The sequence below is a fragment of the Ambystoma mexicanum genome, chromosome 11, assembly GCF_040938575.1.
Source record: "Ambystoma mexicanum isolate Mex_15411 chromosome 11, UKY_AmexF1_1, whole genome shotgun sequence".
NCBI lineage: Eukaryota > Metazoa > Chordata > Amphibia > Caudata > Ambystomatidae > Ambystoma > Ambystoma mexicanum.
The window spans coordinates 910,693,213-910,717,941 of record NC_090934.1 but is presented as its reverse complement, the minus strand read 5'-3'; the positions used below and the strand labels follow the sequence as shown (position 1 = coordinate 910,717,941).

The 24,729-nt window shown below is 45.0% G+C and overlaps 1 protein-coding gene across 1 annotated transcript in view; it reads left to right on the top strand.

Moving 5' to 3' along the window:
* LOC138505067 (mucin-5B-like) overlaps positions 1-24,729 on the top strand; it is a 490,455-nt gene that overhangs the window by 343,524 nt on the left and 122,202 nt on the right. Inside the window, exon 15 of the mRNA XM_069625390.1 lies at positions 5,198-5,349. Within this exon, the coding sequence (XP_069481491.1) occupies positions 5,198-5,349 (152 nt within the window). The remainder of the gene's footprint in view (positions 1-5,197; positions 5,350-24,729) is intronic.

The following is a 24,729-nucleotide window of genomic DNA, read 5'->3' as shown; positions in this document are numbered from 1 at the left end:
ATAACGGCCATTTTTGGGCGCAATTAGCGAAACACTACTAGTGTGCGCTAATTGCGCCAAAAATGCCCTATTGTGTCCAATGGACCCACTGGGGAATGGGGAATACCAATTACCACCCAACCCTTGATACCGGGTGGCGGTAACGCTATTAGCCCGGGCAGTATCTCGGTATTACCGCTGGGATACCGCCCAACTAGTGATGAGGTCTAGTGTGTTTTACTGTACACTGTTTTAGGTTATAAAAGTTCATTTTTTAAAAATACATGAATTTACATAGCCATTACTTGTTTTTCTTTGTTTTTTTGCCTTTCCTACACAATAGCAATGTTAGCAATGTTCTGGCTATGAAGCACATTCAAGCATATATAAGCTTGAACACAGCATGGTAAAGCACTTTGCTCTGGGAATAATTTTGGAAACAGAATTCAGTATCTGCACTTCAGGACAATTTATAATCTGACATGTTGGGTGTTAGGGAGAATTCTCCAGAATGGCTAATTTCCCTTAACTACTGAGTCCCTCAGCAGCTTTGTTGGATTTCTAGGATTTTTTTTTGTTTCACCTGGTAAGAGTGTGAGCCTTTTTTCCCACTCTTACATGTGTTTTGCTGTGTGTGTTTAACATTTTCTTGTGTTCATAAACTGTCATAGACTGTGGAGCCTCACCTACTCCATGTGAATCATCTTTTTACTGTGTGTTACACAGCATCTTCAGTGCAGTGACACGGGGTTGTCTTTTCGACTTCCCAACTCCGACTCCATTTTCTGGGGCTGACTACTGTCGCCCAGAACATGTAAATTTGCCATTGACTTTATTAGTCCCTTTTAAAAACTCACAGACCCAGTACAAACCATCTTAAATAGAGTTCTGGAAAGGGTTGCTACTTATCCCTTTTTGTCTGTTTCTCTTGGAGCATTGCTTTGCTCCCTTTTCATTAAGACTTGGCTGGTGGCAGTGGTAACTACCCTATTTTTCCTACTGCAGTTATCTTAAATAACCCTAGTATAGTTTTAGGATATCTTGGTAGCCTCGAACTTAAACCCGCTATACCATATACGTTTTTATATGGTTGGGTTAATTCACCATTTGTTTTTGGAAAAGTCTTTCTCGTGTTTTCCTCTGCGCGCCAAACAAGGTTTGGTTCCTTTGTTCGCTGTCCTTTTGCGGGCTTCTACACAGAAGCCCTCCTTAGGCACCTGTATGTGTGGGGAGGACAGGATATGAGGGAGGGGTTTAGGACTCCCTGCACAGGGTCTCCTTGGAGACCCATGTCGCACTCTGATCTGATTGGCTGTGGTGACTGTCCTGGCGGGACAGCCACCCTGCTGTGTGATTGACAGCCAGGCTGTGTGAATGGGGGAAAAATGCATAAAAAGCAGGTCTCTGGGGCTGGAAAGGCAGAGTCGCCACTGGAACGAGAGAACTGAAGAGGAGCTGACAGAAGAGGACCCCTACCACGACTGAACCGCCCAGTGAAGCCCTGCTGCAGGTCGGAATCTTCATACTCCAACGAAGGAAGGAATATTCTCCCCTTGAGCTGGTGGGAACAACCAGTTACCAAACTGCTCGCCAGGCCTCCCTTCTCTGGTCGAATTTCGCTGTACAGAGCTACAGTGAACCGGATTGCCAGGAGGAACGGACCCTGCTTGCGTTTTAAGGAGTGCACCTTTTATTTATTGCTTTGCTCTGCTGCTTGTTTCTTCCCTGGGCAGTGCAAGACCCTCCAGTCTTCCTACTTCCTGTCAGTCCGACAGTCGCTTCAGGAACCGTGAGCCTGCAGGACCTGCCAGGAATGTCCGCCTCAGCCACAGCCTTCTTCTACCTTTAAGGTACTGTTCAAATCCGGTTGTTTCTTTTCGTCCAGCCGCGGTGAAAGCGTGTGAAACCTTTTGCCAATTCGAGGGCTTGTCCTTCTCCATTCTTTAAGCTACATTTTCTGCCGACCCACTTCGTCCTGAACTCTTGGCAAAGACTTAACCGCGAACTACCCTGAACTGTGTGATCTTGAGCAAAGATTTTGGTCCCTTGACTTTGGGTTAGGCCCCTTTAATCTGATTTCCTCACTGTAGTTCCTTTTTTCTAGATTGCCCTGCTTACTTACTTGTTGGTACTGCTTAATTCTGCCTAACTTTGTCTTTCCCTCCCTCTTTCCCTCCCTTTTAAATTGCTGGAGTGCCATTTTGCTCACACATCATTTTGAGCCTAACTTGTCCAGAATCTATTGGGTGCGGTGTAGTGTATTAAGAGTGTGATTTTTCAACTGCTATACTTTAGTGAAATGTTTTACAATTGATGTGTAAATAAATGTATATTCTTTTACTCAGAAACCTTGAGTCAGTGTTTGTTTGAATCATAGTAATTGCTGTCCTTTGGGTAACTATTGATACTGCTCACTTACTTTTGAGATAAGTCTGGCTGCTCAGCCATCACTACCACTTTACTGTGTAGTGCAGGCTTGGACCAAAGGTGAATTTGTACTGTCACTTGTAGTCCTAATTGTGTGCGGTGTTCCCAGAGGGTACTGCATATATTTCTGCCTAACATTGGGTAAGGCTGAAATTTAAGCCTGGGCAGTGAGATTTGCATCTTGCTCAAGGGACCTCAACCGTTGACTCTCCCGATGTATTGCAGTAAAACTTCCAGTATTGCCAATGGTGAGGTATCATGAAAGTTGCAGTCCAAAAAACATGGAGAGCCCCAAGTTGCAGACCCCTGATGTCCATCCGACTCTGTATAGCGTGGAAATGTGTAGTTAGTTTTCATTTAGAGACGTTGACAGTGAGGAAAAAGAAACAAATGTGTTATGTGAAATGGCTAGCCGAGATGCAGAATATCTTAGCGCAATGGGTACACTGCGTGGCAGCAGAGATTACACATGACAATGACAAGTATTGTACATTCAAAATTAGATATCAACATCATTCTCTAAGTATACAGTTTTATACATAATAAAAACAACCAAAGGTAAACACACTTCGTGGGGATAACTATTGTAAATTCAAATAGTGCATTATTCATGTGCGACATTCATCACTACCACCAATAAAATGTGTATTTAGTTTTTTGAAGGAATACATCTGATAACAAATTGCTGGCATGCACATGACATGTTGATGCTTCACAAGAAAATATGATAGATTGTGTTGTATTCATTATGTATATAAATGTAACATTTTGTTAATGTTCTATTTTCATGGGTACAGAACGTGAAACATCTTTTGGGATATATATTTTTGTGTATGCTTTTGCAATGTGCACAATGCTACTTGTTCGGTATGATTCAGCATGTGCTGAACATTGTTGTAATAGTTTTGTGAATTGTTTTCTCTCAGAGATCATACATTGAATATACGTCAAGCTCAGCTCCTGTTTGGAACTACAGGCCCCCAGCCTTATGATATGATATGATATGGTATTTGTAACGCGCCTATACACAGGTGTTTCAAGGCGCGACGAGGCAGGGAGGGGAGGGCCAAGGGGAGACAGACAACGATCCTACTAGGCCAGGTGGGGGAGGGGGAAAAGTGCAAGGGGAAGGGGAGGGGGGGAAGTGCAGTACAAGGTAAGTGGCGTAAAGTAATAAATAAATAAATAGGGCCAGCTGGTGGCAAGTGCGAGGTAAGTGCAGAGCAAGTGCTGGGGAAGGGGGTGGGCTGTAGGGATACAGAGACAGTCCCGCAGTGCAAGGGGTTCCAGGGCATCAGTGCAAGTGGAGAGTGGCTGGGCCCAGGACCGAGGCCGTTTAGAGTGGTCCAGTTGCAGGATCAGTGCAGTTTCAGTGAAGAATTAATTAGCTGTTCAGCAGGGGAGAGGGAGAGAGAAAGCAGAAGCAAAGAGGAAGGTTTTGAGGTGCTTCCGGAACCGGAGATGGTTCTCCTCAAGTTTCAGGGAGGCAGGAAGGCTGTTCCAGAGGGAGGCCCCTGCCGCGGAGAGAGATCTACCCCCAGCTCGATGCTTCGAGAAGCGGCTAACCCTGAGGGAATTGGAGGCGGATGAGCGAAGGGCTCGGGAAGGAAGATATTTGGGAAGAGAGAGTTGAAGGTATTTAGGACCCAGGCCCCAGAAGGCCTTGTGGACAATGCAGAGGGTTTTGAACTTTATCCTCGCAGCCACTGGGAGCCAGTGTAGAGATTTCAGTCCTGGAGAGATACGGTCCCTGGGCTTGAGGCCAAGGACAAGTCTCGCAGTTCTGTTCTGGATGAGTTGCAGAGGGCGGAGAGTGGAGGCAAGCAGGTTAAGATAGAGGCTGTTACAGTAGTCCAGCTTCGAGAGAACCAGGGCTCGGGAGACAGTGAGCTTCTGGGGGAAGGAGAGGAAGGGAAGAATACCTCTGAGGAGGTGTAGCTGGTAGTGTGACCTCTTGGCGACGTCAGAAATATGAGGAGAGAAGGAGAGTGTGGAGTCGAAGATGACCCCAAGGTTTTTTGCCTTGCCGGTAGGAGCAGGGAGGGGGCCAAGGGAGGCAGGCCAGAGAGCTGCAGGGAAGGAGGGAGTGGGAGTACCGATGAGTAGAATCTCAGTCTTACTGGCATTAAGGCAGAGGTCATTGGCGGCACACCATTCTTGGATAGCAGACAGACAGTCAGAGATGAGGGAAGGAGAGGGGGAGGCTGAGGGTAGCCTGAAAATGAGCTGGGTATCGTCCGCATAGCACTGGAAATTAGGGCAGAGAGCGGCGATGCGGTGGGCCTTATAATGAAAACATATTTTTCCTTGGTTGTCTTGCCTTCTATAAGTCGGACTTGTCTTGGCCCTTTCAGCAGTTTAGGCCATGGTCTGTTAGGAAATGATTCAATGTCCTTGTATGCCAGACTATCACTGACTCACCATTTCTGTAGCAGAGTTAATTACTGAATATTTTCATGCCCAGAACTACTGCTTATTCTGAAATGAAATCCCTTAGTTACTGAATGCAGAGGTTTCTGTGGGGGAGATGATCACTGAGGCAGAATGTCTTCTGTTTCATATCGGAGAAGACTGTCCCTTGGCTCCCATACCCATTGAGGTTGTTTGCTGCTTTGAGCTTCCTTGCTCTCAAAGTATGTCAGAAAAACCACTCCTACTAGACTAACTTTAAGTCTTGTTAGGAGTTGGACTAATGCAAATGGGCAATGTTTCTTTTTCAAAATAGTAGAAGTTAAGTCCAGAAGAAGGTGCAAATCCCAACAAATAAATGGTATCTCTTTCTCCCTTGCAGTACAGCACCCAGTGTATCTCCGGCTGTGTGTGCCCACATGGCCTGGTGTCAGATGGCAGAGGTAACTGTATCCATGAAGACAACTGTCCTTGCATGCACAATGAGGAACCCTATCAGTCGGGAGACAAGATCCAGGTCAACTGCAACACATGGTATGCATGGTGTAGATGTTTTACAGTCTTAAATGCCACCAGTGCTGCTGCAAATTTGTAAAAAGTAATTGCTAAGTAAGAAATCATCACTGACAGTGAGGCTGTCCTTGAGTCCTCATTATGGGATTTAGCTCGGCTGAAGTCAGCATGGAATGAAATGTGCAGAGCCAGCACCACTGAAATAAATAAAAGTACTTAAGAATAGAACTTGAAAACTCAGGTTATCTGGACCGTACCAGATGCCTCTACTGCACTCTGATAACCACTGAAAAACGTCAGAAATCAGGCACTCTTTCATCAAATACTGGGTGCTCCCATGTGGACTTCCCATTTCAACCTATTAAATGATCAATATCATTGAAAAATCCACTGTTCCGCTGTTGAGTTTGGAATATATATATAAGATAAGTTCTTGAAGAGCAAGCACACATTTAAATTTTAGAGGGATGTTGCTCCAATGCATTTCATAGATCAATCCTTCATCAGAAAAAAGAACATCTGCCTGGCTAAACTGTGTCAGCACTTTTGCAAGTGAACTGGTCCTAAACCTCCTTAGAAAGAATAAACTCGAATTGCATGTCTCTCTTGTGCATGACTCTCTTGTGCATTTCAGTTATCATGAGGAAACAAAGTACAATTACCTTTGTCTTGGATTGTGAGAGAGAATCTATATAGCAAATGGTATGAAATGTGCATACACCTGAACCAGTGACTAAACCACTGCAAAACAGTGCTGGTTGGCTCACCCTGACTTGGTAAACAGTAGAGGTGTACATGCCTCTGGGTATATTTGATTAATTCCTGACAGGCAGTTATTACCTTTTAAGTTGCCTTTAGTTGAGGCCAGAATAGACGAGTAGTTGACCAGCTACCAGCCCAGGACCTTAGATGCTATGTTAATTCCCAGGTATCGTATCCCCGTGGGCTCCAGATAAATGGCGAGGCTGCCTTCAGTTCCTCCACTTCTTTCCTCTTCACTGTGAGGTTCAGCAATTCTGACTTAGATACATTGATCCTCAAGCCCGAGACTCCCCCAAACCACGTTAGCGCACTCCTGCAAGCCCCTACCGACTCCCCAGGCCTTGTGAGTGTAAGTAACATGTCATCGGCAAAGGCTGCAGCTTTGTGTTGGACCCCTCCAAAAGGTATCCCATGTACCTTGTTAGACTCCCACAGAAACTGTAGCAAAGGCTCTAAGTATATGGCTTAGGGAAGGGGGGATAGGAGGCAGACCTCTTTGGGTCCTCTGCTTAAATTGAAGCACCTGGATAAGTATCCATTGATGGAAATACACACCAATGGGTTGTTATAATTGGCCTGAACCATATGGATGAAGTCCCTCCCCAGACCCATCCTCTACACCATTTTAAAGATAAATGACCATTCCACATGTTTGTAGGCCTTCTCGGTGTGAAGAGGGAGGAGGACTACTGGAAGCACTTTCTTATGTGCCTTCTCCCCCAGGTGTGCTATGTGCCCGATATTGCTGAATGTTTCTTGCCCCATCAGGAACCCTGACTGATCCGCGTGACTCAAATGTGGGAGATGCCCCTCCAACTGTGGGCTAGGATTTTAGTATAGATTTTGGCATCTATATTAATTAATGCTATCGACCTATAGGAGCTATACCTGGTGGTGTCCTTGTTTGGTTTGGAAATGAGGATCATTTTCACCTCCTCCATCGTCGCAGAGAAACGGCCTGATTCCCAAAAGTGATTATAGAGTCTTGTAAGGTGGGGGAGTAGATTTTCCCAAAGATTTTGTAGAAGTCCGCGGAATACCCATCTGGCCCAGGCAATTTATTGGCGGTGGGGCACTGAAATAACCTTCCTTACTTCGTCCTCTGTTATTTCCTGTTGCAAGACTTTGCTAGCCTCGTCTCCCACTTTAGTTAGTTGGATACCGATAAGATAGACATCCTGCAGCTACCCTGGTGGGAGGTGGGTCTCCTGAAGTGCCAGAATATCAAGACCTGATTTCCTTGTAAACAACTTCTTCCTTTTGAGGGGTGAGTTGAGTTTGCTCACGTTATGTGTCACCCACTTGAATGTTCATGCTACCAGAACTGCCCACCCCCTCCTCCTGCCTTCCCTGTTCCGTTGATCTCCTCCTCTGCAAACCTCCCTCAAGTTAAAACATTGCCCCTATACCTACCCCTAAAGTCCCTCCTGTCTCCCTGTCCCGATAATTGTCCCCAACCTCTGGTACCTCCCCACTCTCCCCTTTACCTGTCCCCTATCCCTCCCCATCCCAAACCCCAACTCCAGGCAGTCCCCTCACCCCCTCTCCTGCTCCCCCTAACCTCCCCCCAAAACCTCCCGCTGGGTGCTTCCGCCCTCACGGTAATCAAGATGGAACATCCTCACATGCTCCCACCGCCCTAATGCATCCTGTTGTTTCCCACCACCCCTTCAGTTGCTGCTATTACCAGCAGTTATCCCTCGCAAGCTCCAATATTCTTTCCCCTGGTCTCATCCCCCCCACCACCCCAGTTGAGGGCCTGCAGGATGGGCTCTCCTTTTACGGCGTTCTCCCTCTGTTGACCACCCCCATCGTCGTGTCCTTGCGCAGCTCTTGTGTTGTGAAGGGCGGCCACCCCCCCCCCCGGCAGGCTCATCCCCTAGGTCAGCTGCAGCAAGTCGGCCCCTTCCTGGGTAGAAGTAATGCGTTTCTGATTGCCCTTCTATTTAAAAAACAGTCGAAACGGAAAACTCCATCTGTAGCGTATCCCTCTGAGGGCCAGCTTCTTGACCATCGGGCCCATCTGCCTTCTCTTGTGCGTTTACTGCCGGCCAGATCTTGGAATATTTGGATTGGGGACCCCTGATACATCACTGGTTCTTTCGCTCTTGCTGGATGCAAGACCTCCTTCTTCTGCGTTTAGTGCGTGAAAGCAGCCAGGACGGTTTGCGGCCTTGATTTGGGTCCCCTTGAAAGCCTCTCTGTCCTGTGGGTACGACCCAGACCTATTCTTCCTGGGGCCATGTTTTCCAAGAGCCCCGCAAATATCTGCTGGTCTTGAGCCTTTAAGCCCATATCGGCCATCAATTCCGGCAAGTTTTTAATCTGTATGTTAATCCTCCTTGAGCGATTTTCCATGTCCTCCATCTGTAGCTCCAGGTTTTGGGTGGCCAGGTTCAACCGTTCTATTGCCTCCCCATGCTCTCTCGTGTCTTTCTCCACTTTCTGGAGGATTCTTTCACTCCTCTCTCCGAGCTGGCCCACTTCCTGCCTTATTTCTGCCAGCCCTGAATTGAGGTCCGCTCTCATCAATTGAAATTGTTAATTTAAAGATTTAGTTAATGTTGACTGGAGGCTTGACATTTCACTATGCAGGTCTTCCCGGCATAGGGGCATGCCCGTGCCCTCACGGTCTACTCCCCCTTGTCCGCCATTTCAGAAACTGCCTTGTTCAGCCCCTTTGCCTCAGCGCCCTTATTGTGGGGAGGGTGCCTGCTGGTTCTCCGGCCCCCACTGCCTGCCTTTGGCCATTTGCCTTTGCCTTCGACATGTGCCCAGCCTCTCTGGGCTCCAGGACTCCCAGTATCTGTGATTACGGGGACCAGCACCCCACCGGCTCTTGCCCACATCCCCTGGCATAGCTCTCGAGCCACTGCCTCTTATCTTCCAGGTTCAGGGAATCAGTGGGGAGGGCAGTGGATACACCGACCCACCCAACGCAGGCCTTTTTGCTAATTACTGCTTCAATAAAACCTCAGGGGAGAGACACCCAACTCTGGCGCTCTGCCGGAGTCCCTCCAGCCACCTCTTACCTCAGATGTTGTTGCAGTGTGGCTATCCCTGCGGACGGTAGTTTCGGGCGGGGAGCTGTGTTCCCGGGTATTCACAGCTGGGCACCTTGCCACAGCATTCTCTCACCTCTCCTCACTCCTCGGGCTGCATCTGGGTGCCCTCCTGCACAGCCCCCAAGTTCGTGTAGAGCGGGGTGGCGTTCTCCACAGCTTGCGATGTCGCACTGCACCTTTTTTGAACTGACCCGCCTCAGGGAACTCAAAGCGAGATATGACCCCCCCCCCCACCTCTCCACATCAGGATGCACATCAGTGGGCTGCTGCAGCTCTCTGTCTCAGGCTGCTCGAGCCACAGTTTGATTGAGTGGGTGGGTCCCCTTCTCTCCCAATTTTACTTCTAGCTTGCAGCAATGTGCCTCCTCTTCCCCGGGGGTCCACACAATGGTCCTAGGGAGGTGGGAAACACTGTGAAGACCTTTGGGGGTGGGCATGTGGTTGCAAACTGTGTTCCTACAACATCAAGTGCGTTGTTTGGTGTGCTCATTTGATTCATTCTCTTCATTAAGGGATTATTGGACTGGTATGCTTCAAAAAAAAAAGAGAGAACACTGGCCAGAATTAGTACTAGGATGTATACGGTGACAGAAGGTGGTACCGTTAATGACGTTCATGGCACATGAGTGGGTCGGGGGAGTTAAAGACAGAGCTTTCTCCCTAACTCCCACCTCTCGGACCTCTCAGACAGGGCTAGCTTATGTCCCCCAGTCCTAGGTCCGTAGGCATACTAGGTCCCCGCTGACAGGGACCTCTGACCCTGTCACATCTTCTAATGGAGAACATTGTCTTGCACCCATGGAGAAGCTACAACTAAATTACAGTTGGCATCAGTTTACTGCCTAAATCCAATGGGGGTTAAGTAAAAAACAAAAAAACACCCATGGCCGAGGAGCTAAATGGACTAACAAGGGATGATACACTAGAAAGGGCTGCAGTGGCAAGAGGACTTCAGTATTATAAGTCCCTATGACCACAAAACATAGGTTGGAGATTCTAAACTAAATAAGGGGGAAAGGAAACAAACTTAAGTTTAGAGCTCACTAAAAGGGGAGATTAGAACTCCCAAAAATTGAGCTCTGCCTAAACAAATATGTTGCCGGATTGTATCTATATTGTTGATGACAAAATTGTTAATTGTGTTATGGTTTCCTGCATACTATGGTATTGCTGGGTCAGTCAGTGGGTTCGAGCAGTGTTTGATTGACACAAAGAGGGCTTTACCTCTGTCATAAGCTGCTGCAATTGTTGTTAAATAAAATGCAGCTTTGGCGTCAGTGGTGAGTGCCTGGTGAGAACTTAGTAATACCTTTTAGGGGTGAAGGTCCACATTTTTGTGTTTTGCGCCATCATTTTTCCTGTGTTTGGCTAGTGTGTTTATTGTCAGTATATTAAGGGTCAGAGTTTTTAACGCTGCAGCTACACTGTTTCAGTTGGGCATGTACACTCCTTTATGGTTTGGTTAAGGGTTGACACAAAAGCATCTGCGTTGATGTCGGAAGGTTTGGCTATCATTGCAAGACTCTGTTCTAGTGGTTTCATAGGGGAAGTCCTTAAAGAACTGTCAGCAAGGGATAGTGGGCTTCACCTGCACCTTATTAGTTTAGGGATTATGGATAATGAGGATACGATGGCACTGTGGTCTGTCTGATCAAGAACGATCTGGTTGAGACATTTTACCAGAGGAGAGATGGAGAGGTTGAGTTTGAGTATGTTTTTCCTGATGTGCGTATGGTTCTGTACATGTTGTTTATGCTGATGAACTCCATGAGATAATTGAGAGCATCCCTGGTGCTTTTAGGCGCTTGGATTCTTAATGAGTTAAGATCATCGAGGTATATGAATGAGTATGATGTTCACCCTAAGTGATGAGATTGGAGAAATCATCAAGGAACAACCCACACTTGACTTTGGTGATAGTGAGAAGTGGCAAGTGATGATCTCCAAGGAGTACATAGGCACCCAGTTCAGCAAGGTGCAGCCCCTGCTGGATATGTAGATGGCTGCCATGCCTATGCCTAACCTTCCCCATGCTTTCATCATTTCATTTGCTGGATTGGGTTGGGGTGAGGCTGTCAAGGACGTTGAAAAGAAGTTGGGGGAGCCATATTTTAGTGATAAATACTGCATCGGGCTTGCTTGTGGAAATTAGGTCAGCAATGCTGGTGGCTTGAAGGATGCTCAAGTGAGCAGTGTCTAGCAACAGGCTTCCTGAGAGCAGCAGTGGCGGGAGTTGGGTAGTGATGGGAAGGATGTGGATGTGGATGAGGTTCCGAGGAGCATGGATTATGTCAGTGTTTGTGGATTTCTACCCTTGAGAGTATAGGAATTGTATGTGAATGTAGAAGACACACTGTAATGTCTTCAAGATGGATTTACCCCTTTGTCCTGTCCAGGCCCGCGGCAGTAAAGTGTATTTGGATTCTAACAATCTATCGCACTTATAAAAAACATTAGTTCATCATAAAATAAATAAATTAAAACTTTTTACACTTCATAAAATGTATACTGAGGAACACAGAGAACATTTACAAGGTTAAAATCATGATGCACCACAACTAAACCGTAAAAATCAAAACATCGAGCAGCACATACAGGACAAGAGGGCTATACACTACGGGGCGTAGATCTGCAGGCCCAGCCCCCTTTCAAGTAGTTGACCCTGAATTCTACCAGCGTTTCCGTCCTGATGAAGGCCTACCACATGCCAGCCTTACTAAAGAGCGCACAACTAGCTGAAATACAGTAGTGTCGACTACCTATTTGTTTTTATAGTGTGTACTGTTTACACTGTCAATTGAGCACTGTTTTTTTCTGTACTTCACATACATGTCATTTTACTGTACCCTTTCCTCATATAAGGGACAATACATCTTTTTCCTGTATTTGAATACAGCCAATTGAACTGGACAAAAAAGTTAATGTATTATGTACAAAGTTTATGTTACTAGTGTGTGTCCTACCCTATAAATTCAATCGTTAAAATAATTTTGCATGCATTAATAAACATTGGGGCAAAACATCGGTTTTTGCCTACAATCTCACCAAGCACAATATCTTCTTTTGGCCTGGGCAACGTGATAAATATGTGTTGTTCTAAGTCACTCTGATCCCTTCAATATATAGTTATAAGTCCACCTGGGCAGATCGGGCTCAGCCAGGAGCCCTTTCTTACTCTCTCTAATGTCATATCAGCCATTGACTGCACCCATTTTGCGTTGATGGCGTCACGGGCCCATGAGGGCGTATACAGGAACCGGAAGCACTAACACTCCCTCAACATGCAGGTAACTTGCTGGCCTGACCGCATCATCACTCACTGCTGTGCCCGCTACCCAAGTTCCACCCACAACTCCATGGTCCTACGCAACAGCAAACTTCCAGGATACATGGAGAGGCACAGAGGACAACAGACCTGTATAGTAGGGGAGTACAATCCCTGCCACATATGATATGATATACGTGCCTGTATAAAAGTGTTTCTAGGCGCAACAAGACAAGGAGGGGGAGACAAGATAGGACAAAACAACTATCTTACTAGGCCTGTGTCATTCAAATTGCTCAAGTGTGGGGAAAAGGGAAGGAGCGAAGTGCAGGGGGCGAGCCAAAGGGGGAAGTGCAGTTAACTCACAAGTGCAGCAAGCGGGTGGCTCCTAAGTGCAGAGACAAGGTACTGTAGGGTTGCAGATACAGAGCCTTAATTGCTGGGGAGCCCAGAAGCAGTGTGGGAGCAACTGAACATGCAGGAGCCTTTGCACCAGTTCGGTGGTTGACCAGTGTGCTGAGCAGTCAGGTGCATCAGCAGGGGAGAGGAAGAGAGAAAGCTGAACCAGAGGTGTTTCTGCTCACGTTTGAGAGAGGCAGGGAGGCTGTTCCAGAGGGAAGCCCCAGCCGAGGATATAGATCTGCCCCAAACGCTCTGCTTGGAGAAGCGTCTGACCCTCAGAGAGTTGGAGGTGGATGAGCATAGAGCTCGAGAAGGAAGATGTTTTGGAAGAGAAAGTTGGAGGTAGCGTGGTCCCAGACCCCAGAAAGCATTTCAGACGATGCAGAGTCTTGAACTTGATCCTTGCAGTCACAGGGAGCCAGTGAAGAGATTTCAGAGCTCGAGAGATATGAGTCTTGCAGTCCTGTTCTGGATAAATTGTAAAGGTCAAAGAATAGAGGCAGGAAGATTTAGAAATAGGCTGTTGCAATAGTCCAGCCTAGAGAGGACCAGAGCTCTGTAGACAGTGAGCTTCTGGAAGAAAGTGAGAAAAGGAAAAATACCTCTGAGGAGGTGCAACTGATTTGAGGTTTGACTTCTTAGAGACATCAGACATCAGAGATGTGAGGAGAGAAGGACAGGGTGGACTCGGAATATGACACCAAGGTCCTTAGCTTCACAGAAAAAGAGCAGGAAGTGGGCAGCCAGAGAGAGAGAGAGAGAGAGGAAAGGAGGCAGTGGGTGTCCCATTGAGGAGGATCTCAGTCTTACTGGAATTAAGGCAGAAATAATTGGTGTCACACCATTCCTGAATTTCAGCTAGACAGTCTGGTATGAGAGTAGAAGCAGAGGTGGCTGAGAAGAGCCTGAAAGAGAGCTGAGTGTCATCCGCATAACATTGAAAATTGGAGCAGAAGTAGCAATGCAGTGGGCAAGTGGTACCGAGTAGTGGTTGAAGAGCCAGGGAGAGAGGTTAGACCCCTGGGGAACACCACAAGTAGAGAGATATAGATAGACAAGAGGAAAGACCCCAGTTGGACTTCAGAGGTCCGTTCAGTGAGAAAGGAGTTCAACCAGGCTAGGGCCTGATCAGTGACGATGTGAGCCCTAATTTAGATAGCGTGTCATGCAGGTGAATAGGAACAGAATAACTCTGTGCTACAATAATCAGCCCGACTCAGGAAGAAGGGAAAGTCTTTTGACTGTTTTAAAATCAATTATCTAAAACAGTTACAACTCACATCAACGGACGTCACACAGTGTTCTATCTCAAAGCATTTCATAAAAAACAGTACTTATATAGTAAAAACTCATCATACGTGACATTATACTACATGGCAAATAAGAAAAACCTATGGGGGATTGTGGTTGGCTCAAGGGCAACATCTAAATATACTTTCTATAGGGCCTGGGATTGTGATGTTCTCAGTGGGTACCTTTTCTCGAAGACGCGATGCGGAATAGTCACAACTGCTGGTGTCAAACATGCCACTATTTCATGCTTCCAGTATACAGGTAGTAGGGGTGCGGGACTTCCTGAAGAGGCAGTTGGCTGCTCCTCTACACTACCCCATCTGGTTGATTCATCAACCGCATCTTCATTCATTTCTGTACCTTGATTTCTTCTCTTGAAGAAGTGCTTCTTCGGGTTCCAAATCTTCAACACTCCTTTCAGGGATCCTGCTGATTTTACACTTTCATCAACGCTCCAAGTCATGTAACTGCACTGTACATTTGGATTACAATAGATCCAGCGTCCCACGTACTTCTTGTGATTCTTCGGATGCAGAAACTTTGTTCCCTCAGGTGCTGGCCTCTGTATATTTGGATATTTTCATCTGTCAACTCCTTGGGTTTAAACCCTGATTCGATATCGATCATGATCTTCATTCCTACCTTCTTTTTTGCTGTTTTCTTGCACTGTGTAATTATTGTACTGATCACACAGAATCCAAACATCACCATCACCAACATTGCTCCAAGAAACTTGAAGATGTTCGCCATCCACTGTGGGACCCATGAGAAAATGGACGCAAACCATCCATCATCTATTATGTCTTCTGTCTCGTCTTCCATCTCGCTGTGCCAGTTTGTCAGCAACGTTATGACCTCTGTCAAGGTCGCATTCTCATCATGATGAGAAGGTATGAAAGTGCAATGTGATGGCCCGATTTTGGCGCAAACTCATACTTCCATCGCTGTGATCATGTTGAGTACATATCTATTCTGTAGGGTCATTAATCTTAGGGATCTCAGCTCTTCCCTGATAGCATTGAATCCCTTTATGGCAATGCTGATGGTCTTCAGAAGTTCCCATCTGGTAATCTGCAACCATTTGGCACTGGCCATCGTCTGGATCCCAGGCATGAAAATAGTCGTGAATGTTGAAGCAGTCTTGCTAAACAACCTGTGCTCATATGGGATAGCATCAAAGGCTTCTATTGATTTTGCTGTGAAGTAATTCCCTCTCCTTGTTCTACTGAGAAATTCAAGTGATCTTCTGCATCTCAAATGAGCATCTGCTTTTGGAAATTCACCAATGTTCAGGTCACTCTGAGGAATCACTAGCACTGGAACATGGATGAGTACCAAGGAACACATTCCTCTCCACTCCTTGGGAAGCTTCATGCAGGCTCTGGAGCCACAAGCCCAATAATGATCCATCCGGACGGCTGTCCTTTCCTTCATAACTGGTACATCAAAAATTCACCCACACTGGAGATTCTCTCCAACCTTCTTCATACCATTATTTCTGAAACATAAGGGCGCATCCTTCAGGGGTAGTATCTGCAATGGTCCTCCTTTGTCGTCGAACCATGTCAACAATCTTACAATCTTTGACCACTGATCTTTGCATTCTTTTTCTGCATTTGCCAGAACTGCTTCCCACTTCCCTGTCAATGCTGCTGCTTTGCACACAACCAATCCATCAGCCCATCCTTCGTGAGTAAGCACTGTTCTTTTATTGTGTAGTTGACCTCTTTCCCAACATTCTCGTATTTCCTTCTCATTCTTATCTTTGCATTGCAGAATCTTGTTATCTTCAATCTTGATTGTAGCTCCATTTATTCCAGGCTGCTCATATATTATTATTTGATTCCATGTTTCTGGCTTCTCTCTTCTCTTTAAATCTTGCACATAATTGTCATCTCTTTAAGATGTTGCTTTAGTCATCCACACTATGGATGCTGTTCTGCCTTGGAAATGTCTTCTTGTCAGGCAATGGGCTTTTTTCACTGATACATCTGATGCTATACATATTCTGGAAGTCTCCAAAGCATAAGGTATTAGGGAACCCACGTAGCAACCCTCCTTAGCAGTTTTTTCTCCCACTTTTCTCATGTGCTGATACCACATGTTATTTCCCGTGTGTGCTACATTGTCTAGATAAGTATTTATCCCTTCATTATTCTCGTGTGTCTTATTACTACAAGGTGAGTACTTGCATAATAATCATGAAGCCAATTAAAAAGAGTCCTTTCTTTGGGGAGAACCACAGGGGCCTCTATCTTAGTGGAAGTAAGTGAATCAAAAGCAGTTCCTGCAGTCGGAGAAATCATAGTGGCCTGTATCTTAACAGGACAAAAACAAAACTATGTATCACTACACAGTGGCCCAGAATGCACTCCTAAGGTGACAAACGTCCCTGTGTTAGTTTGTGTGGCTAGCTATACAGTGACCACATTGAGATTCGAGATTAAATGTTCACTTGAAGTCTTTCATGGTTTCAGTGTGTACAAAACATATTTGATTAAGCAAAGTCGCACAATTTTCATATTTGTGATTGCACAAAGAGGAATCCCATTAGTTTTTATTTAGACAAAAGAATTCATTAAGTCGAACCACCCACATGCTTTGTGTCAGCACCTTGAAAGGTCAGTGCCACATTTAAGTAGGTGGAATCAAACGTATAAATAATCAAAATATTTCTCAAAATAAGCGTGTATTTGAATTCCAGTGTTTACAACATTCACACTGGAATTTGGTTAAATGTCATACAGTAATTACAACATCACATAGCTCCTTATTGATGTTTCAATAACCAACATGTTTCGGATTAAAAATCCATCTCCAGGGTATGATCTATATGTTCCTATCCCTTACAATTCATGTGTTAAGCCCTACAGGGTAATAAAGATATGGGTATCAGTATTAAATTAAGGTATTAAATTGTTAAGAGGATACATTTGAAAGGACTAACCTCCATGTTCCTAAATCTGGAACCACAGACCAAGTAACCTGTTGGGGTCAATAGAAACAATAAATAAGATGTAGGAAAGACCAAAACAGTTCTTAAATTGAAACACTGTTTGCTTCGTGACTCACCCAGCCTTGGAAAGGTGGTCAAGGGACGCTGGGCATAGGAAGAAAGTGGTTCACAGAGGAATCTCTATAAGATTAAAAGGTAGAGGACAAAGGGATTAGTCTGGACCTCCGAGACTAATCATAAAACAATGCCAAGTAGAGTACCCGCTCAGCACAGGAGGCACTAGTCTTAAATATAAATACTTCAGAATCCATGCTACAGAACTCGCAAAGTGAGGACAGTTGTCCTGATGTTCATGTGGCGATTATACTCGGGGACAGTACCCTGGCATGTGTGCGTATGCACCCCACAGAAGGTAAAGTGCTATGACTCAAACATTTTTTATAATTTTCTTAAAGATATAGTGAGACTTGTATCGTACATTGTCCACAGCGGTATCCATGCTACAGACCTCGCTAAGTGAATCAATAAGGACGATTGTCCTGATGTTCATGTGCCGGTTATACTCGGGGACAGTACACTGGCATGTGTCCGTATGCACACCACGGAAGGTGAGAGTGCTACAACTCGAAAATTTGATTATAATGTCCTAAGAGATACGGTGAGACCTGCATCGTGCACCGTCAAAGTGATATCCAAGATCATACTTTGTGGCCGCTCGCCCCCCCAAATGAGTCGAATGGGTGAAATTGTAAGAATCTATAAGGAAAACTATCGAGCAGCGAGTCAGCTAACTCTGTCTGTCTTACCTGTGTGCTAGGAGTGCTCTGTCGGGCCGACCGCTAGTACGCGAGCGGCTTGCAAATCGTTCTATTTGTAGTGTTGGACCTTCACTGCTGAGGGGGTTATGTTTTCAAAGATAAAGGGGCCATTGAAACGTGGCTTAATCAGAACAGTGTCACCAATACACAATGTAGGTGCCGATGAAAGTTCAGTTGATCCAGTTGCTGGATGGTTTTCATCTGTGTTCTGAGACTGTCCCCTCTGGCACTTGAGTTGATCTGAAATGAGAGAGATGTTAGAGGTCATACATGTCAAATATTTATGCAGCTCATCACTTAACAGTTTCGCTGTACTCTGGCCATCACTTCTACTCCTCGATGGAGGTGTAAGAGCCATTCTCATTTGCCTCTCAGTCACTAGTTCATGGGGGGTGAGGTGGTGGTCTGAACCAGGCTGATTCCTAAGGGCATATAAAGCTAAGGGCAGGCAATGTAGCCATCCCTTCTTCAAAGTTAGCTTGATTTTGGCAAGCCTTTCTTTAAGGAGGCCGTTGCGTATCTCACATATCCTGATTGCTTGCAGGTGATAAACAGAAATAAACGCATGCTTAATACTCAATAATAGTCCTATCTGTTTGAACACTTCATTAACAAAATGTTTCCCATTATCGGATCTCAGCGCTTCAAACACACCATCTTGGAAAGACTTAATGTACTAAAACCTTGCTGCGCAAGTTGTGTCATAGTGTGTGCACGGACCTGCCTCAATCCACCGAGAGAAGGGACACACCACCACTATCAGTTACCTGTATCCATTAAATACCTGCAGCATCTAAACATAATCAATATGTAAATGCTGAAAAGGACCATTTGGTCAAAGTATTACTCCTCTAATCATTCTCAGTGTATGCCCAGCAGTAATCTTTTGACAAACATTGCAATTCATTACAAAGAATGCAACATGTTCTAACAAATTTGGACCAAACCAATCTTGTGCAATCGTTGCAGCAAGACTTTACCTAGTTACATGCGTGGGGTAGTGCAGCTGTTCTGGTGATACCTTTAACAATACTACTGATATCCTGTCGCCATAATGCTTCTGTGGGGGATAAAGAACACCCCTTTGTTTCCATATCTCCTGCTCTTCCTGTGATGCACTACCTTGGTTCTCCATTAATTGGGTCTTCGGCAAATGGTTAAACACCTCTTGTATTACCATAATTATGAATACTTTCTCTTTGATATTTGGAGTGTCAAACCTTGAGATATCTGGTGAATAGGCAACACTTTTTTTGGCTTCTGCATCTGCAGCTTTGTTCCCGTAAGAAATAAAATCTGTTTGATTAATGTGAGCGGGGCATTTAACGACCGCCATGGCTTCTGGGAGTTGTAGTGCCTTAATACGCCTGTCCATTAAGGATGCGTGCTGCGCTGGAGTGCCATCCGCTCTGAGGTTGCCCCTCCTTTTCCAACATGCCAGTCCTGTGTTTACGGTCAACGTCACATAGGCAGAGTCACTATACACCGTCACTTCCTGCCCTTCGTGTTTCTCCAGCTCGACAGTGAGCTCTACCAATTCTGCCACTTGCACTGAAAAGTGAGACGTAGTCTAGCACTTGCTGCAATTTCAAACTTGCCATTTGCTCTGTGCCTCAATACAGGTGCGCCAGAATGCCTTTCTCCACTAGTCTGATCAATATTCTGAGAACCATCAATAAAGAGAATTTCCCCTTGTGGCAAAGCATTTTCTTTCACACAAGGTATATCATCAAGGTATATCATCATAAAATTCAACATAATTTGCACAGCCATACACATGATCGCCGTCAGCTATTGGCTCAGCTACAAGTGTGGCAGGATTCACTATTTTACATCTGACAATTTTGATCTTTGTGTTCCAAATCATTACTTCATAAGCTAAGGCTCTCTGAGATGTCAATGTAAATTTGGGTTTCTCTAAAACGACAAACAGAGAATGCTCCACGAAGAGGATCATAGAGCAGCCCATAACAATACTTATAGACTTCTCAATTGCGAATGCTGCCACTGTTGACAAGGAAAGTGTCCTTTTTACCTGAGTCTACAATCCTACTCTAATACGCTAGAGACGTGTAGCCCAATGTAGTCCTCTGTGTAAGCACTGCTGTCATGACTGTCCCATTTGTGTGCAAAAATCAATAGAATTCCTCAGCATAATTTGGAATTCCTAAAACAGGGGCTGTACAAATCGCTTTCTTCAATTCCTCAAATCCTTCCTCCATCTCCTCATTCCATTCTATGTTAACCTTATGCACCTGTGCTTCTCTGATGTCTGCAAAAAGGGGTCTTGTGTATGAACTGTAGTCAAACTCTCAGACTCTAACATAATTGCATAGTTCCAAAAATTGTTGCATCTGTTTTACTGTGTGCGGTTTTGCAGTTTTCATAATCGCCTCAGCTTCTTCAGGTGTCACCTTTTTTGCCTCATGTGAAATCAACTGTCCTATTTATAACACCTCTTCTTGACAATATTGTAACTTCTCCTTGTCTACCTTGTATCCTTTGTCTGCTAAGATAGTCATCAACTGTAGTGCTACAAATTAAAATGTCATCGGTGTACTGTATCAGTGCACTTTTAAATCGACATTGCCTAGGTCCTTCTCGAGGACCTTGTTAAAGATTGATGGAGAATCGCAGTACCGCTGTGGCAAACAAGGGTGTTTTAGATGAGTTTGGTTAAACGTAAATTAAGTAAGGTCTTGTGAGCCCTTGTGCAACAGGATTGAGAAATCGATCACCAGGAAATATGGTGCTTCCACCGGGGTACTGCAAAGTATCATCACTGAGTTAGGAACTAGAGGAAACTCTGCTTCTACAATCCGGTCTCATGTATTGTATGAATCTCCACAGCCCTCCCTTTGATTTCTTGATAGAATACACTGTGGTATTGCATGAGGATTCTGATGGCACCAGAATACCTTGTTTCATCAGTGCTGAAATGGTCTGAAATATACCCTCATCAGCCTCTTGAGACATGGGGTACTGTCTTGCTCAAAGTAACATTGCTCCTGGCTTCAACTTTATTTTAACATCCCCTATTCCCTTTAATAATCCTACATCATTAGGGCCTGTAGTCTATAGGACTCTGGGCACTTTCTCCAAGTCCTCTTCAAAAATGCTGGATGCTGCCGCATTATTGACATTCGTCATGGGATTTCCCTTTTTTCTATTCTAATCCAATATGTAATGCTCATAAAGAACACTATTTTCATCGTCTGTTGGGTCATCTCTAAACATATCATCAGTAATGTCAGTCAACCTGTACCCTTCTTCGAGAGATATTACTGTTTTCCATGGTCTACCCTCATCATCCGTTCCTTTAAGCATCGCCATTTCACTTCGTACTATGGCTGCTTCTAACTATAGAGAGATAGTCTTTCCCTCCTCTTCGTCCATGGGTATCTGTGATCTGAACAAGAATTTGTCAGGTATCGACACAGTCTTCCCCACTAACTCAGGTAGCCATGTTAAAATGCTCACCCCATAAAGAAAAACCTCTGGCTCTACTGGAACGCCTCACAGAGCCATTTGCCCTGTGAACGCTAGTATGAATTCACCCCCATTTAAGTAGTGGCACACACTATTCCTTCTTCAGTGAATGAAATTGTCCTGTTAAATTTTGTCATCAAGTCTCTTCCCAAAATGTTAACTGTTGTCTGTGGTGAATACAGCAATGGAACAGACATGTCACCTTCTCCTATAGAGACTGGTAATTCATCAGTAAAAGAAACTAGACTCGTTACTCCTTTAGCATGCATGTCAATTTCCAACATTGGATATTTTCCCTCTGGTATACATGAATGAGTAGCCCCAGTGTCTACTAGAAAAGAAAAAGATTTGCATCTTATAGTCACATCGATCCTTGGTTCCTCCTGGGGGTCTGGTGTCACTGATAGTACTGAACACATCAAGTCGCCCTGTTAGCTGTCCTATTGTGGGTACATGCATACCCTCGTACCTGTGAAAGGATTCCCTCCTACCAAAGTAGCACTTCCTATTCTAGGTGTCAGTAATTGTCCCATGTTTGCATAATGCTGTGTCTGCATGGGGGTGTGCTGTGACTGCCCTTGCTGTTGATTTATTTGCACTTGCTCTGGTTGCTGTGTCTGTTGCATTCACAGCCTTTGTTTGTGTGGATAAACTGTTGATCATGGGCCAACCATTCCCTAGGTTGTGTGCTATATGATGGAGTATAAGCTGTCCCCACACTTGAGAATTGGCCATTCTGCACATTCCCTTGGCTACCACATGCACGTGCAATGTGTTCTATCATCCTAGAAGTTCAAATACTGGGGGAGGCCGCCTGACTAGTCTTCCTTGGTTGAATCCCCCTTGCACATTCTGATTCTCATTCTGCAAATTTTGAAACCCACCTTGATTGTTTTGGAATCCACTGCTTCCTCTATATTCCGTCTCACTGCCCCGTCGCATGAACCCATTGCCTCCTTGGTCCATCTGGCGCTGATTATTCACCTATGATGCACCCACTGCTTGCTGCATTCCCAGTCCTTCTCCACTGGTCAATACCACCCCTTCTATGGCAATTTTCGACAGCTTCTTCTGAACTAATTTGGCTTCCTCTATTCTCCTAGCCTCATCTTTCTTCTTGTTTTTCTCCTGCAACAGCCGTCAATGATGCACTATCGTCAACTGTATTTCAGCCTATGGCTTCGCTTCCATTCCCACTTGTTTCTTCAGTTGCCTCTGTACTGTCTTGGGCATTCCCTGACCTAAAATGTGGTAAAATACTGCCGCTGTTTTTCTGCACGGTTCCCGTGTTTCAAGTTGCCAACACTCTTGAATATCCTGAATGTAGGCAAGAGGGTCTTCATCTTCCTTCATCTTATGTGTCATAATTGCACCTGTGTGTTGGGATATTGCACACAGAGAGCCCTCCAAACATCTGCTTTCCAATTATTGAATGGCGTTCCATTGTACGCTGTGTTTTGTTATGTCACACTTAAATAGCCTGCTCTGCTCCATATGTCATCAGCTCTTTCCCCAAGAATAGCTGCCAAGAGATCCTTAATGTCCCCTATGGCCAGCATGTTTCCTCCTGTCATTCTTTCTAACTGATATATCCATTTCACAGCACCCAATGTCAAACTCGGGAGCTTGCACCTTAAATTATCCCTATCCATCTGCGGCCATGGAATATACTGTGGTCTCCTTCCCCCTTTTTCCAATAAGGGAAACTGTGTAAATCCTCACCCGCAGTCAGCTCCCATCATCTGCCTATTCATGGCATGGACAATCGCCCCTGTCCTTCTTTCTCACTGGTAGATATCTCAACCTGCTCACATATGGCAGTGATTCTCCCCTCTCATCATATGATCGTTCTCTGGGACGCTCTAGATATGCTATGGGATCTGGCATCCTATCCTTAGGTTTTTCTAGATTGGACCATCTTACTTCCTTCTCCATCTGCAGGCTTCCCTCGGGGGCACATGTGCTCCCTCACTCTTCCCCAAGGAAGGATTTTCTTTCCTCATCTGACATGTCTAATACCCAAGTAGTATGACTCTTATCCCCTTCTCCCTTATCTAAGTCCAGTCTGCTTATGGATAAGGCTCTGTGCTCAAGGCTGAATGGATTTTCTTTTTCCTTTCGTGTTTGGAAACTAGGTCTCCTATACTTCCTATATCAGAATTCTCTACTATTGCTACTCTAGATGCCCCTGATGCTGTTCCATTTAACGGAAGAAACTTTTATTTTGTCCCATCGTATTGCTTTGCTTGGCTCTACTTGTTCCTTATGAACAAGGCTAATCTCAAAGTCCCTCTGTTTCCTTCTTCGTTCTAACTCTTCATCTAATTCTCTTCATTTTCTTGTCTCCCTTCTAATACTTTTCTCTTCTTGTCTTCTCTCCTTCTGCTCTTCTTTCCTCCTCTTCTCTTCATCTCTATATCCTTTGTCCATTAATATCTGCGTTTCGTCCTCCTCTCTCTTCCTTTCTTTTCTATTCCTATCTTCTATTGTTCTCTGCCTATTGTCATACTTTCTTTGCTCCTCTGCCTGTTCCTGTTTCTTATCTTGCTCCTCCTGATACATCTGTTCTCGCCAATCCTTGCTCTTTCATTTGTGCTCATCTTCCTTCAAACTTTGCTCTTGTTCTCTGTCTTTTCTATCTCGTTTGTCCTTATCTTCCCTTTGCTTTACTTCCTTGATGATTTTCCCATCTATCTTGAATAATATTTGTCATCCCATTCATTCGTTCTGCACGAGTGTTACCTCGTCAACTTTGTCCTTTTCCCCTTTCCATCTCCTAATCTGTCTTTCTATTTCCGTCGATATGTTCGACCGCTCACTCTTCTCTTCTTTACTTTGTATGATCTTAAAGATCTCTTCTTTCCTCTTACTCTCCTCTGGACTATCATCACTCCTATAAGCAGGCAGTTCGTATATCAGAGTACTATACCCCGTCCCTGCTTGGAGTTCCTTTAAAGGACACAACCCTACTTCTTCCGTACTAGTGCCTTTCACTTCAGGCGAGGCAAGGGGAGCTGAAGACTCAACACTTTCCTCCTTACACTGATTAAGCATCCACTCCTTAGGTGGTGGATCTTCCTTTTCTTCCTGGTACTTTTTCCAAAGCTCTAAAATGGCTAACCTTTTCTCTAATTTTCCCCCCTTGTAAACCTCATGCAAGCATGTGGTCATGTGTTGCAATACAGCTTTTGACAATGATCCCTTTTTGGGCCACAGCATGAACAACTTATCTGCCGTGCCTTTCACCCATTCCGCACTATACTGTTTGAGCTTGGACATGTGCTTTGGCAATGTCTTACATAAATGCATCAGAGGAGTGTCTCCTATTTTGACAAGTCTCAATTGACTGTG